This window comes from Sceloporus undulatus, chromosome 5 (genome assembly GCF_019175285.1).
Source record: "Sceloporus undulatus isolate JIND9_A2432 ecotype Alabama chromosome 5, SceUnd_v1.1, whole genome shotgun sequence".
Lineage (NCBI taxonomy): Eukaryota > Metazoa > Chordata > Lepidosauria > Squamata > Phrynosomatidae > Sceloporus > Sceloporus undulatus.
This window is the reverse complement of record NC_056526.1, coordinates 50,491,522-50,506,303: the sequence shown is the minus strand read 5'-3', so window position 1 is coordinate 50,506,303 and position 14,782 is coordinate 50,491,522. Positions and strand designations below refer to the sequence as shown.

The 14,782-nt window shown below is 38.6% G+C and overlaps 1 protein-coding gene across 2 annotated transcripts in view; it reads left to right on the top strand.

The window, feature by feature from the left end:
• Window positions 1–14,782, top strand: part of METTL25 (methyltransferase like 25) — a 52,361-nt gene that overhangs the window by 29,128 nt on the left and 8,451 nt on the right. The window contains exons 6-10 of one of the 2 annotated variants that reach the window (XR_006104067.1): window positions 3,001–3,095; window positions 4,226–4,255; window positions 6,988–7,061; window positions 12,685–12,751; window positions 13,303–13,396. Coding sequence is in view for 1 of the 2 variants with exons in the window: in XM_042468405.1 (XP_042324339.1) it covers window positions 3,001–3,095; window positions 4,226–4,255; window positions 6,988–7,061; window positions 13,303–13,396 (293 nt within the window). In the remaining variant the exon portion in view is untranslated. The remainder of the gene's footprint in view (window positions 1–3,000; window positions 3,096–4,225; window positions 4,256–6,987; window positions 7,062–12,684; window positions 12,752–13,302; window positions 13,397–14,782) is intronic. The other variant, XM_042468405.1, reaches the window with a different exon arrangement.

Below are 14,782 nucleotides of genomic sequence, written 5' to 3'. Positions count from 1 at the left end.
TCGGTTTGATCATCTTGGCTTCCAAGGAGAGTTCAGGCTTGATCTTTTCAAGGACCCGTTTGTTTTTCTTTTTGGCTGTCCATGATATCCTCCACAGTCTTCTACATTAATATATACGTATTTTAAAATCATGAATATTTGACTTTATGTTGAACAACTAATATGTTAGAATTTCTTATTCCAAATTTATTCCACATTTGTGCTGCTTAATATTTACTGTTTACAAAGTAGCAAATTGATATTACTTTAATTTATATTATTCATTTTGGAGACATTATTTTTAGAAATACAGAGCTTTAATTTGTATGTGTTTATTTATTGGTCAGTAGCATTATGAGTAACAACAACACTAAGCAGTTTTTTAAATCATTTGTATGGCTATCTGTGGATTAGATACTGAAACAGTTGGCCATGGTCCTGTGTCACATTTAGGATTTTTCCTCCCTATTAATGCATCTAAACATGAGTATTTACTTTTTCCGTTCATATTGATAGCTTCAGTACAATTTACATTGTGGGAAGTTTGGGGTTGTGCTTGCTAGTATCACTTAATAAATGATGTTGATAGCCTTCCTTCAGTAACAATAAATAGTACTCTGGCACTTTAAAGACTCATTAATTTATCCTAGCAGAACCATTTGTGAACTATACACTAAAGGAGTTTGTATAATTTTCTGTTTTTCCATACAAATCCATTTTCAGAAGGTTTCTTGAATGTTAAATGTGTAAACATCAATATATATTGAACCAATTCTTACAAATTAGCCTCTCCCCACATGTATTGTGGCCAATTGATTTGCATTGTAATTAGCTTGTGGCAAAGGGGTTTTTTTTCAGGGGAGGGGGAGGGTTGGTTATTGCTTTTTACAATGCAGTGAGACTTTTAATTGTTTTAGAAAGGCATAAATTATTCTTAGGACCTGAATTTTTGAACTATGTAAGAAACATCTTTTTACTGTACAATAACATTCAACATCTACAAAACAGTGGCACCATCTTTCTACTGTAATATTCTAAACATGTTTTCCATGGGCACAGATTCCTCTTGACAGAAAGAAAGGAGAATATTGGGAGAGGGTACTATGTATCACTACTTTTTTCATATCTCAGATTTAAGATGTGTTCAACTTCCAACAAAAGTAAAACAAGCTGAATTTGGTTGTAACTGGCAAGTTTTACCTGTTAAGTCCTTAAACCTGTCTCCAGATGTGACAGTGCAGAGGCTTGATAGGCTCAATACAATCACCCTACAGAATAGCTTGACGTCTTGTACAGAACAGAGGTGGCTTAGATCTCAGTAATAGTTATTTGCCTGCTGTTAATGCATAAAGAAAGTTTTATTGCCTGGCTTCTACTGCCCTTTTCCTCAGTTCCCTCATAACTGAGAAAGGGATATGGCTTTTACTTGCATTGATCCTCCCTCAAGACCAACTCAAACACCAACTTAAGCAAACATTTCAAACAAGCTCATGACTTTAGCACTGCCATTTTTCTTCTCTTGTGTGATTTTTAGCATCTTTGCCTGATGAAGAAGCCAGTGAACATTGAATGCTACTATCATTATGTATTTTGCACTTTTTGGTGTGCCTAATAAAGGTATCATTGGGCTGCCTGTTTTGGATTTTGTTATATTTTCCTGTATGCTCAACATCGTTCGCTCTGAATACTGTAGGTTCCTTTCATCTAACAAATTTTCCTGAAAGATCTTTGCTGTGAATGGAGCAAGATAGAGGAGGCAATTGAACCTCTGACATTTGTTCCATGGGTCTGTTACATCAGTTTGTCATGAGCTGTCTCTTTTTTAATCCAGCCTTGCTCTACTTTCCAAAGAGCATCCCACTTTGTAGCTCCAGAGAGTGCTTCTGGAACTACTACTTTAATCAATTAGGTGCTGTAATTTATCAAGACAGTGTTTTAATTGGAGAGTGAAATGTGCCTCGATTAATGGGTGAGGTTGGCAAGAAAAACAAAGTTTGAGGAAATTAAGAAGAGCTTGGCACCATGTAGTATACAGATGGACTGGCTGTGCCCCCCCCCCAACCACTACAATCACAAATACAGTAAAAAGAAAATTTTAAAAAGGATGCTTCATCCAATTTATATTCATCATGAATATGTAGTTTGCTTTTTAGGAAAACAACACAAACCAAAACTGAATGAAGGTGATGCTCTTCAATTGAAATCAGGGTCACTGTCTTTAAAATGCATCTTTCACAGTATTGGTGGCCTTTTAAAAAGTCATTCGATTTTGTTTAAAAAATCACATGGCATGCTAGTATAACAGGGAGTTTTCTGTACTCCCATGCTCACCGAGGAAGGGAATATTAATGATAGTGTTTCTTTCAGCAATGTTTATTATCTTGCAAGTAATCTTATACTGAAGATGTACTGCCCCTTTCACTGCTGTCTAACCTACAGTTATACCTGTGAATAAAGAAGCAGGGGAGGAAAGAGGAGAGGAAAGGAAAGAATCTAGCCACTAAATTGCAGAAATCATTTTCTTAGACAGTGCTCGAGGTACAGTCTGGCATTGTGGACAAGAGGTATGGGGCTTAAGAGGCTAGGACAGTAGGTTTTATGGAAAAGGGTAATGAAGCAGAAATAGACTTTTGCTGTTGATATGAAGTTTACTGACTAGTCTCTTCAATATGGTTCTCTCTAAATCTCTGCCAGGAATGTTTGGGCTTAGTCCATAAGCGTGTTAAGAAACAGAAAACACCTATTGTATTAAACCACAGCTGTTACTGCCAGCAAATGTGTTGAAAGAGTATTGTAAATTGTGTACTGAACAATGTTGATAATGTATCCACTACAGCGCAGGCCCTTAGACAAATGTTTTTTGAAAATTCCTTGAAAATTCTTTTTTCTTTTCCATACTGTTCTTTTGTAGTATTAAGATAAATGACATTTTAAAAAACCTTAGTGTTTTAGTGTGCTGTCAAAAATTTATTTAGGTTTTTTGTTTTGTTTTATAACACCTTGTTCCTCTTTCCTCTGCAGATGATACTCAGGGAACGTGGGGTTTCCCCATGAGCCAATATTTAAAAGAAGAGGGATGGTTCTGTGGTCGCAATGCCAGAATGGCAGCCTGCTTGGTACAGTTTCTTCTATTCCTTTCTGATTCACTTGCAAATCTAGAGCTGTGTGTTATACTCCACACTGTACAGAATAGGAATAGGAATCATCTGACCCTCTAGATGATGTTGGGCTGTAGTAACCAACAGTCCCAGGCCCATAGCCAATTGTGAGGAATATTGGGAGGTGCAGTCTAGCATCACATCTGAAAGGGATCAATGATTTCCACTGCTGGTACAAGATAATGTTATTAATGGTGTATTCATGATCACCTACAAGGAATTTTCAAAATCATCCAGTTTCTCACAGTTTGTCACTGTTACTGGTAGGAGATACTGGGCATAAGTGAAAATTTAACCACAGTTTAGTTAGATTAACTAACAGTCCTAAATGGACTGTTGACACACACAAAAAAATATGAATGCAACTTTTCACCACAAAAAAGAGAAAGAAGACATAGAAAATAAATTTGCTAAAGCTTTGAGTATAACCATAAGAAAACAAGGTATTTACAGTGTGCATTCCAGTAAGAAAATTAAATGTAAAGCTTCATGTATGGGAGAAACTTTTTTATGTTTTATTGAGGTTATGTGTTAACAGGTTATTTTACTGAGGTTATTTGTTAGGAAGGAGTGTATATGTAAAAATCAATTACTATCCTGTTTCCAACTCTGTAACATTTCTGTTTTCATTTTCTCTTTCGTGGTTTGTAGACATGAATAACAATCCACTATCATTACAAGGTCTGCATCTCCTCCCTCCATACAATTTTATTTATACATACACTGCACAGGTTAAGCTTTGTGTGCAGACCTACACTTTCAGCTTAATGTACATTATTCTGTGTGAACTGTAAATTCAATGGAGGCCAAAATTGTTCATTAGATTAAGAAAAAATACTTCAGAATATAATGTCTAGTGTCATTTTAGCTATTTGCAGTTGTAGATGGTATACATTTCATTATAATTGTAAAATCTAGATCACCGTCTTAAATAACATGTGGTGATGATAACACATTTCAGCCCAGAGTCTCATTTTTATACCACATAATCTGTCAATAGGTTATTTTTCCTTTATGAAGTCTGTATATAAATTTTTTAGGTTTTTTTTTTAAACAAAACCCACAGTACCATTTTTTTCTGTTTAAAGGCTTTGGAGCGAGTTGCAGTTGGACAAGTGGTGAGTAATGTTGTGTATTTAACCTTCTAATGACAAAGCCACTTTCTCTCCTTGAATACTTTGAATACATGACCTTGTGCTGAACTTGTAGTTTGCTGGAATCGAAGAGCTGGGTAATAGCAGAGCTTGCATCAGAGGCAGATTGATATTCTGCATCAAGACCGTGAAATTGCACTTCTATTTTCTGCTCTTCATAAAGTGAAGATAAAATATAATTTTCCACAGCTAATTAACAGTGATTGAAATAGAAACAGCATATATTAAAGTACTCTGAATATCTTGCACTTCACTCTTAACTTTATTCATTGTAGTAGCTTCCTTTAAAGTGAAGAGGAATTATTTGAGACTACTGAATAACCGCATTGGGACTTACTGTAAACTGTTTTTGTTCTTCCTTATGTAAATGTAAAATAAAAACACATCTTCTGAGTCAAAAGATGTATCAATAATATGGTAATTTTTTTCATTTAAGAATCTAATGGAAATTTAACTGAAGTATGTGACCTAGTTGCAGCCCATTTTCTATTCATTTCTCTTTTTCCAAGAGTTCATTTCGATTTCATGAATGCCCTTTTTGAGCTTCCCACTTCTGTAATAGTCTTGCTTCCACTAGCTCACTGTTGTAGGCCATAGAACTTTTTCTAAAGAGACCTTTGTGTTGACCAGTGACTTTCACCAACCTCCACTTCATATCCTAAAACATAGTGCATAACTTTGTAAAGAACACAAGATGTGCAAATAATTGCTAGAAACATTTCCTGAAAATGGAGTGTAAACATTCATATTTTTGTGAAATACATTTAATGAGACACATTGTATTATTGAGCTGCAAAGTTTAATGATATACGACTGAGCAATAAAGTTAGAATCATCCAACCTGTTGTATTACCCATCACCATGTATGGATATTAGGGTTGGACAGTGAAAAAAAGGAGGTAGGAAGAATATCAATTCATTTGAGATCTGGTGCTGGAGGAGTGTTGAGGATACTGTGGACTGCTAAAAAGACAAACAAATGAGATCAAGCCTGAGTTCTCTCTGGAACACACGACAACAAAAATGAGGCTGTCATACTTTGGCCACATCACAAGAAGGCATGACTCTTTCAAAAATACAATAATGCTAGGGAAGGTAGAAGGCAGCAGAAAAAGAGGAAGGCCAAATGGATACACTCAATCAGGGAAGCCACAGGCCTGAATTTGCAGGACCTATGCAGAGCAGCAGGGGACAGAAGGTCTTGGAGATGCCTTATCCACACAGTCACCATGAATTGTGATTGACTTGACAACAAGTTAACAACAAACAACAACAACAAAAGAGTACAGATTAAGGCTCCATGCAGACCCACTTCCAGATTTTTCCAATGGCCTGTTTTAGTTGATACATTACCACATGGAAAAAGCAAGCAGACACCCCTTTGTAGGCACTCAGCTTCAGTCGCTGCAATTTGAGCTACTTAAAGTTGCACACTCCAATCAATACGGTCTTTTTTCCACATTGCTGTGCATGCATATGTTTGGTGTCTGTTGATGGGGGGGAAATTTGGCCTTTTGTGTTCACAGGGTGGTGGAAATCTGTTGCTTCCTAGGGTAGAGATTTTATTCTCTTTAGTTGGGCATAATTTTGCATACTTTCTATGTAAAGTAATCAGAATTCATAAAACCACATTAAAAAAAAAAGCAAACATACCCTTCTGTTTTCATTTTTTTATAGTTGGGTAGCTGTGTTGTCTCATTGCTGAATGTTCAGTTCTTTCCATAAGAGTTACTTGTTGCTGAAATGTTATTTCTCAGTTTATAGCCTAATACTGAAATAACTTAAAAGCCATATTGTACATCATAAAATTAATTTTCTGCTATTTGTCAAGGAACATAGTGGTCAGATTCAAATGTCTTACCACCCTGGACCAATGAACAATCTCTGGATATGTTTCTTAACATTAGTCATACAGATCTGAAGATATAAAAAGGGGAGAATACTGAAAGGATTTGCTTTAATTTATTGCAAATATTTGGTTTTGGCAGTACTCCCAATATTCTTTGTTTTCAAATCCCCATCTAATTTTTTTTCTGTGGATACTTCAAATAATTACAGTGCTATTTATCAGCTCTTTGGGTATACATACACAAACTGCACAGCTACTCAGCACACCAAATTTACAAGTCACTGTATCTCTGCTGTTAACCTCGTGACTTTGGCGAAGATTACTTGAGGGAGATCAATTTTCCCCTACATTAAAAAGACATGCAAAAAAATATTTCTTTATGTAAACACATGGTTCATTCTTAAATGCATGAAGTCCTTTTAACACACTACAGTCTTTTTAAAGTCAGAATGTGTATATCAGGAAAGGAAAGTGAACTGTGTGGAGGGGAGCATATGCAATTCTTTAAAAAAATGTTTTGCCTCTAACTTTAGAAAAATATTACACTAAATGGGTACATTCCTACTGTAAATCAACATAAAAAAGATTTGGTCTGTAGGGCTTTTTTCTTTTAGCCTTTATTCCAGTTCCCCTCAGTGTTTGCTGTTTCCTGTATTTTCCCCCCCAGTAATTATGGTTACTTCATTATATTTCTAAAGAACAACACTTTAAGATGGAAATGAGAAACTTGCTAGTAACTTATTGGGCGGAACAAACCAGTAATTAGTTGAAACCAGCCAACTATTTTCACTGTTCTAGTTGTGGTGTCTGATTCCAAGTAAACTTCCTGCTGTTTGATTCCTTGCAGCTACCTACAGAATCATTGTTTTATCGAGCTGTACTACAGGTTATTGTAGAAGAAGAGTATGGAGTCAAAAGAAGGTAGTGTGCTGTAATTACACATATCGTTAATGAAAGACCTTTCCCTCCTTTTATTCATGTTGTTGGTAGATCCCAAAAGTCATGCACATATTGAAAGAACAGCAAACTTTTAATATCCTGGTTAGATGAAAGTGTCTTTTTGACTCTTCAGGTATATAAATCCAATTTAAACTCTGCATTTTCTGTTGAAGCTAGCTCATATTTTAAATTACCAGTAGCTTTTCATTAAACCAATTAGTGGGAAGGAACTGGCGAATTAGAATCATAGGCGGGTTACAGACCGCCTGTTTGGGGCGGGCTGCACCCACCTCTTTCCCCGGGGTATCAGGGTCTCAGCGGCTAGACCGGCAGCCGCTGAGGCCCCGATCTGCCGCTTTCCAGGCTGCGGGGAAGCGGCAAAAGGCTGCTTCCCCGCAGCTTGGAAAGGGGTGTCCTTGGGGCTTCAAGCCCCAAGGACACCCCGCGGCGGCAGGGAGGAGGAGAAAGGGGCCGCTTGGCCCCTTTCTCCTTTGGTCTGCTGGGCGCAGCCGTGTGAAGGCTGCGCCCAGCGGACCAAACCAGGAAGGAGCTCCGAAATGGAGTTCCTACCTGCTCCGCGCTAAGGGCGCACTAAGCACCCTGGCGCAGAGCGAGGACATCACGTCTGCGCCGCCCCGTATAGAGGCAGTGTGGTCGTGACGTCCTCATGGCGGCGGCCGTGTGGAACGGCTGCTGCCATTTTGTGCGCGCAGAGTGCGCACTAGGATTAGGGAGGTGCAGAAGCACTGCCCCTTTCTAACTCTAGTACGTGCTCCGCTCGTACTTTCCTGCCCGTTTGTAACGGGCCTTAGACTCTTAGAAGAGTCGGAAGAAACCACAAGGGCCATCCAGTCCAGATCCCTGCCATGCAGGAACTCACAATCCAAGCACCCCTGACAGATGGCCATTCAGCCTTTGTTTAAATTACATAGTCTTTTCTGTACTAAACTTGGCCAAGCCAGCTCTTCAGAATGAAGATGGTATATGCAGTGCTTGCTTGAAAAGCAGGTAAATTTATATGAAAGAATAAATAATGATACTACTATGATACAGCCAGCGTGGTTAAGCAATTTGAGCATTTGGCTACCACTCAGGAGATCAGGGTTCGAATCCCCGCTCAGACGTAGAAACCCACTGGCTGACCTTGGGCAAATCACATGCTCTCAGCCTCAATGGAAGGCAAAAGCAACTTTCTTCTGAACAAATCTTACCAAGAAAACCCTGTGATGGGGTTTTCTTACACTTGCCATTATTTGGAAATGACTTGAAGGCATACAACAAGAATTCATTGTAAATCATCATTCAGATAGCACTTGAATCTATCAAATCTATCAAATGCTTAGTTGTTCATCATCTTAATTAGAAGATAGTACATTATTTTCTAGAGCCATCCCAGTCTTCATTTAGATATGTTTTTGGTACCAAATAGATCTTTATTATTATTATTATTATTATTATTATTATTATTATTATTATTACCTTGATTTCCACGAATGATTACCTTTATTGGGAGAGGGGGAATGTAACCAATTTACTGTTGATCAATCTTTCAGTGACTTTTGATGTCATTGATACTTATTGGTCCATTTCATAGGCCTGTCAAAGTGTTTTATGATGGTACTTCCACCGTTATCATCTTCATACTAACAGGGCTGGTTGTATGGAGTAGAAGGGATGATTAATTGTTGTAACTCTGACAGTTTTCCAAGGAGTGCCACAAGGGACTGTCTTGTTCTCGGTGCTATTCAACATCTATACGAAGCCATCAGGAATAGTCAATAGAGCACTGTGCAGTAAGTATGCTGGTGCTACTTAACTGTTTTGCTGTCACAACAGAATCAAAAGAGACTGTGCAGGTCCTATACCAGGGGAAGGAATATTACTGCAGGGTTCAGTGTGACTTTGGGGACCAGCCCATAGCAAATGGTTGCAGAAGGTTGTTTTGAAATGGCAAGGGCTACACTCTGGATTCTCAAAAGGAGATGGAAGTTCTGAGACATCACTTGTAGTTTTCCAGATTGACAACCATTATGTGTTGTGGCTCTGCAGAGTTCTGGAGGAGCCAAAGGTCACTTGGTAGCACTCCAGAGCACTTCTATCCAATATCAACATTTAGGTGCAGTGGTAGACTAGATGGCCCCAATAATTTGAGAGTGAATTTTCTTAAGGTGGATGTCTGATGGGTGTGGATTTTCCAAATCCATGAATAGTTTGGCTGTTCTGGCTAGGTATTCACTCTTGAAAGAACTGGCATATAGGTTGGGGCTTCTTATAGAACCATCTTCTAGAACTATTACTGCAGGCCTAAGCAACTGAATTGAGAAGGATTGCCTTTAAGAAGTGTTGGCTGATACGTTAGCTGTTGGACTTCCAGGTCAAGAGTATGGTAGCTGTGTTCACTCATGTATTGATAACCTCACATTTCAACTATTGTAGTGTGTTTATGTGGGATTATCCTAATGAATGTCATGCATGTCACTGTGTGACATATACAGCTACTACATTTTATCTTATTTTATTTTTTCGCATCTGCAGAGACACTCAGTTTGCTTCTGGGCTAAGTTTAAGATTTAGCTATTATTTCTAAAGTTCTAAGCAAGCTGGCACTGGAATAGCTAATATAATGCCTTTTTTCATACAGACCTATGTGGATGCTCTTTTATCCATCATGTGTGCCATGATAATAACAAGCAGAAATGCTTTTTTTGTTTGTTTTTTGTTTTTTTTTTGTTTTTGGTTTTTTTTTTTTTGTGGTAGTATCCTCTATCTGGAATACTCTATCCCCATAAATTAAACATCTACCAACAGTAAAATACTGCAGGCAAATGTTTACTTTTAAAAAATATATACTTCAATATTTGATTTGTGATTCCTTTCATTTTGATTTGATTTAATTTATTGCCTGCTGAATATGTTCAGTCTTTTTAGTTAACTTGTCTGTCTCATTTATTTATATACTTATATTGTAAGTATTGTACACTGCCTGGATGTGCTACATATGACAAAAGATATGAAGATGTTTTTAAATAAATGGAATAAACAAATAGTCCTTATGGACTTAAAAGTGAAGTTCAGAGCATGTGACTTTCCCATGATCAATCATAACTGAAATAGGCTTTTAAGTTCTTCCTGTCTCAAATGTTTCCTTCTGGCATTTAAAACTAAACTGCTTATGAACAATTCATTTGTGGACTTTTTCATTTGCACAATTGTAACTGTTCCAGTTACAATAGAATGCATTTTGTTTTATTTGAATTCCTGATGTATTCAAAAAGATTTGCACAGTTCCTTAATCATTCAAATATGTTTCAGTCATAGAATCATAGAATTGTAGAGTTGGAAGAGACCACAAGGGCCATCCGGTCCAACCTCCTGCTATGCAGAAACTCTCAATCAAAGCATCCCTGACAGATGGCCATCCAGCCTCTGCTTAAAGACCTCCAAAGAAGGAGACTGCACCACACTCCAAGGGAGTGTGTTCCACTGTCGAACAGCCCTTACTGTCAGGAAGTTCTTCCTAATGTTGAGGTGGAATCTCTTTTCCTATAGCTTGCATCCATTTTTCTGGGTCCTGTTCTCTGGAGCAGCAGAAAACAAGCTTGCTCCCTCCTCAATATGACATCCCTTCAAATATTTAAACAGGGCTTCATATCACCTCTTAACCTTCTTTTCTCCAGGCTAAACACCCCCAGCTCCCTAAGTCGTTCCTCATAGGACATGGTTTCCAGACCCTTCACCATTTTAGTCGTCCTCCTTTGGACACGCTCCAGTTTCTCAATGTCCTTTTTGAATTGTGGTGCCCAGAAATGGACACAATATTCCAGGTGGGACCTGACCAAAGCAGAATATAGTGGTACTGTAACTTCTCTTGATCTAGAGACTATACTTTTATTGATGCAGCCTAAAATTGCATTGGCCTTTTTAGCTGCCGCATCACACTGTTGACTCATGTTCAACTTGTAGTCTATTTGGACTCCTAGATCCCCTTCACACATAGTCTCGTTCAGCCAGGTCTCCCCCATCCTATATCTGGAGGGTTTTGCAGTCCTTCAGATGAGGATTTTGGGGTGCAACGGGGCCCATAAAAGCAACCCCACTATATCGATACAGGGTAGAAGTGCAGCACTGGCTATATTCCATTATAACCATAATATTATTAAAAGAAAAGATTATTAAAAGAAAAGAAAGAAGACTATCTCCTGAAACACATAGGCAAATTGATGCAGCATCAGGCCATGTTGGGAGTGTGCCATTTACATGACGTATGCCCTGAACGCGGTCTGAAACTGCACCAACACCACACCAAACCAGAAGAGCCAGGCCAAAAAGGAGTGGATAGAATCTTCTTCTTCCGGCAGCCTGGTTCAGGACCATGGCAAGGGCCCGGATCAGGAGTGTGACTGTGCAGTTGCCACAGTCCTGGTGCAAAGAGCGCCGGTGCAGTCCTGGCACAATCCTTTTGGCCCATTTGCTTTGGCCCTATGACTAGGTCAGGCCTGCACAACATATGGCCTGTGGGCTACTTGTGGCCTGCCAATGGATTTTGGGCAGCCTGCTAGGACCTCAGGGCTTCACCTGTCAGATTGTCAAGGGTTAAAGTCAGCACACTGGGAAATGCTTAGATGTGTGTGTGTGGCTGACAAAGAGCATCAAGCCTGGGAAGGACGAGGCTGATCAAGCACAGCTGATGCTCATAGCCTCAAGGACACTTTGGTGCCTGTGTGCACTTGTGCCTGGCTGATGAAATACCTGGCTGGATTGCAAAGGGGAACACTTTTGGATGTAACACAGGAACTCACTGAGTTTGGGAGACCACATGGTCTGAAGGCTATATAAACTCAGGGGCTTCCAGTAATTGCTTGTGTGTTGTTAGTAGGAGTTGGTATTTGTTTGTGATTTGTATTATAGCACTGTAAATAAAGCACTTCGGGAGACTTGGCTTGTCTGGTCGTTTATCAGCTGAAGCCTGGCATCGGTTGCTGAAAGTCCCCGGAGGTTCCTGTATTTCTTCAGTTCCTGGAAGACATCCAGTTGCTGTTATCTCTACTGGGAGCTGGAACCACGTTTCTGAATTTGCCAGCTTACTCTGCCATAAGCCAACATTGGCTACAAGGCTCAAATGAGTTGCTGACATCACCACCACCCAGCTTTCTCCCAGGAAAGAGCCAGGCTATGGAGGATGGGCGAATGCACACTCCTCAAGCTAGGCTTTCTCCCATGGAGACGGCCAGACAGAGGAGGAGGAAGATGGAATTAATATTAGTAATATTAATTATAATTAAAATCTGTCCATGGCCCGGAGAAGTTTAGCCTTTTTCAAGTTTGGCCCCTAGCTATGGCCAAGTTGTGCTGGCCTGGTCTAGGTGAAACAAAGTAAGTGGAAGGAATATTTTGAGAATTTATTGAGTATAATAGTTATAGTCAGTCCTCCATATCCATGGATCCCGTATCCACAAGTTCAACCATTCATGGCTTGAAAATATTTTTAAAATATATAAATTCAATAAAGCAAATCTTAATTTTACCATTTTATATAAGGGATGCCATTTTACTATTGCACTGTATTTAACGGGACTTGACCAACCATGGATTTTGGTATCTACAGGGAGTCCTGGAACCAAACCTCAGCAGATACCAAAGGGCCACTATATATATTTAAAAAGACCACTGAGGTAAACAATTATCACAAAAACTTTTTTTCTGGTAATAATTAATTAGTATCATGAAGTAATATAAAATTTTATGATTTAAATGTTATACTAATGCCTTTAGTTGATGTATAACAGTTGTACTCAAGCTTTTTAGCCTTAAGACCCCCCCTTTACATCTACATGCAGACACCGTGCCCCCTGCCACTAAGTGTAGTGTCTGAATAAAAATATTTTGTTTATTTAGTGTGCATATTTTCACTTGTACATTCATGTATATTCAAAATTTAACATTTTGTAAGTAAAAACATTGTTCAAATTACAACGGTTTTATTTAAGTAAATTCAGTATCTAACTCAACATATGTGTAAATTTTACACAAAGAAAAGTTTGAGAAGAGGAGGAGGAGGGATCAGAGCCTCCAAGTCCTGTGCCCCCCTTGAACAACTTTCATATCTCTCTGGAGGTCCCGCCCCACTGTTTGCAAGCCATGTATAAAAATGCACATCGGGGAGTTACTATATACAGCCTATTAGTGTAATAAGAAAAATAAATAAATAATTTTATTATTTCAGTGATCGCAATATTGGGAAAGTGTATTCCAAAACATCTTCCTTCTTGGATTATGTTAGGAAATCTTTAAAAAAGCTTGAACTTGACGAGTCAAAGGTAAGTAGCTGATTATTCAGTGTATATGACTCTAATAAAGTGCAGATTGCTTCCATGTATTGTTTGCTAGCAAATTTAAGCTTTTGAAATGAGACAGGTGATTCTGTTTTATGGGTAGTAATAATGAGATCTATTGGAGATCTAAGTTACAGATCAATGCCAAATTATAGCAAGTTGAATATTTATTTGAGAGATAGTCCTACATTCCTACAATGGTTTCATTATCTATTATAACTATATTTTTAAAAAAAGTTATCCACTCTTAAATTTTTTTAATGTTTTTGAAGTGTGAAGGCAGGGAGGACAGATTGAAAAGGGACCTAGGCTATCAAGAGCTTTTTGCCACCTCATCTTAAAGCCTAGAGAGCAAGTAAGTTAGGAGCTACAACAAGAACATTTCTGCTTTTCATTTCTCTTCTGTTTTTAGCCCACAAGTAGCTGCTAAGAAGCTTAGATAGTATTTGGCTTCATGTTTCTTTTGACATGCTCCTTTGAGAATGTAATTTTAGCAGGTTTTTGACTTGCACCCACAGATGAATGTATATAAAATCTACAGTAATATTATTTGAGATTATATATTGGCAATGTAAGAATAAATAGTAAATATGAACAGTGTAATCAAGGTGTGGGCAGAGTGGAGCCTCTCAGTGCAGCCTTGAGCTATACTACTCCAATAGCCCACATGCCTCCACTATTTTTTTTCAGCATAGCTAACCAGTCAGTCCCCCCACCTCCAAAAGGCTAGTTTTAACCTTTAAAATGCAGGGAGCACACAATGCCCTCTGAATTGCCGGTGGTTCCAGTGGCTGCTGGAGGCATAGTTAGCCATCTCAAAGGCTGCATCTTCCCATATAAACCTCCCAGAGTTTTAAGATGTACAGGAGAAGACTTTGGCCTGTTACAGACAGCCAAAATAAAGCTGCTTTGAGTCACAGTGGAAGTATGGTGTTTCAATGATGCATGCGTCCTAAGAGTCCAGAAGTCGCACCAAAGCCATGCTCAAGCCTGGAGCGTGGCTTTGGTGTCTTCTGTACTCTTAGGACACATGCATCATTGAAACACCATACCTCCACTGTGACTCGAAGCAGCTTTATTTTGGCTGTCTGTAACAGGCCTTTGTCTCAGTCCCATCATTCTCCCACAGAAGCGAACTTCTCAGTGTCTGCTCCCACCCTCTGGAACTACCTTACACGAGAGTCTAGGCTGGCTCCCTCCTGGTTTTCCTTTTACCATCAGGCAAAGATCTTTTAAAAGTAGGCTTTTAATGTGTAAGTGGGGATGCTTTTTGAATGTATATATTTTTAAAATAGTTTCAAACTGTGGGTGCTTGAATCTGTGGATGATAATGATGATATTAATGTTTATTTATATAGCACCATAAATTTA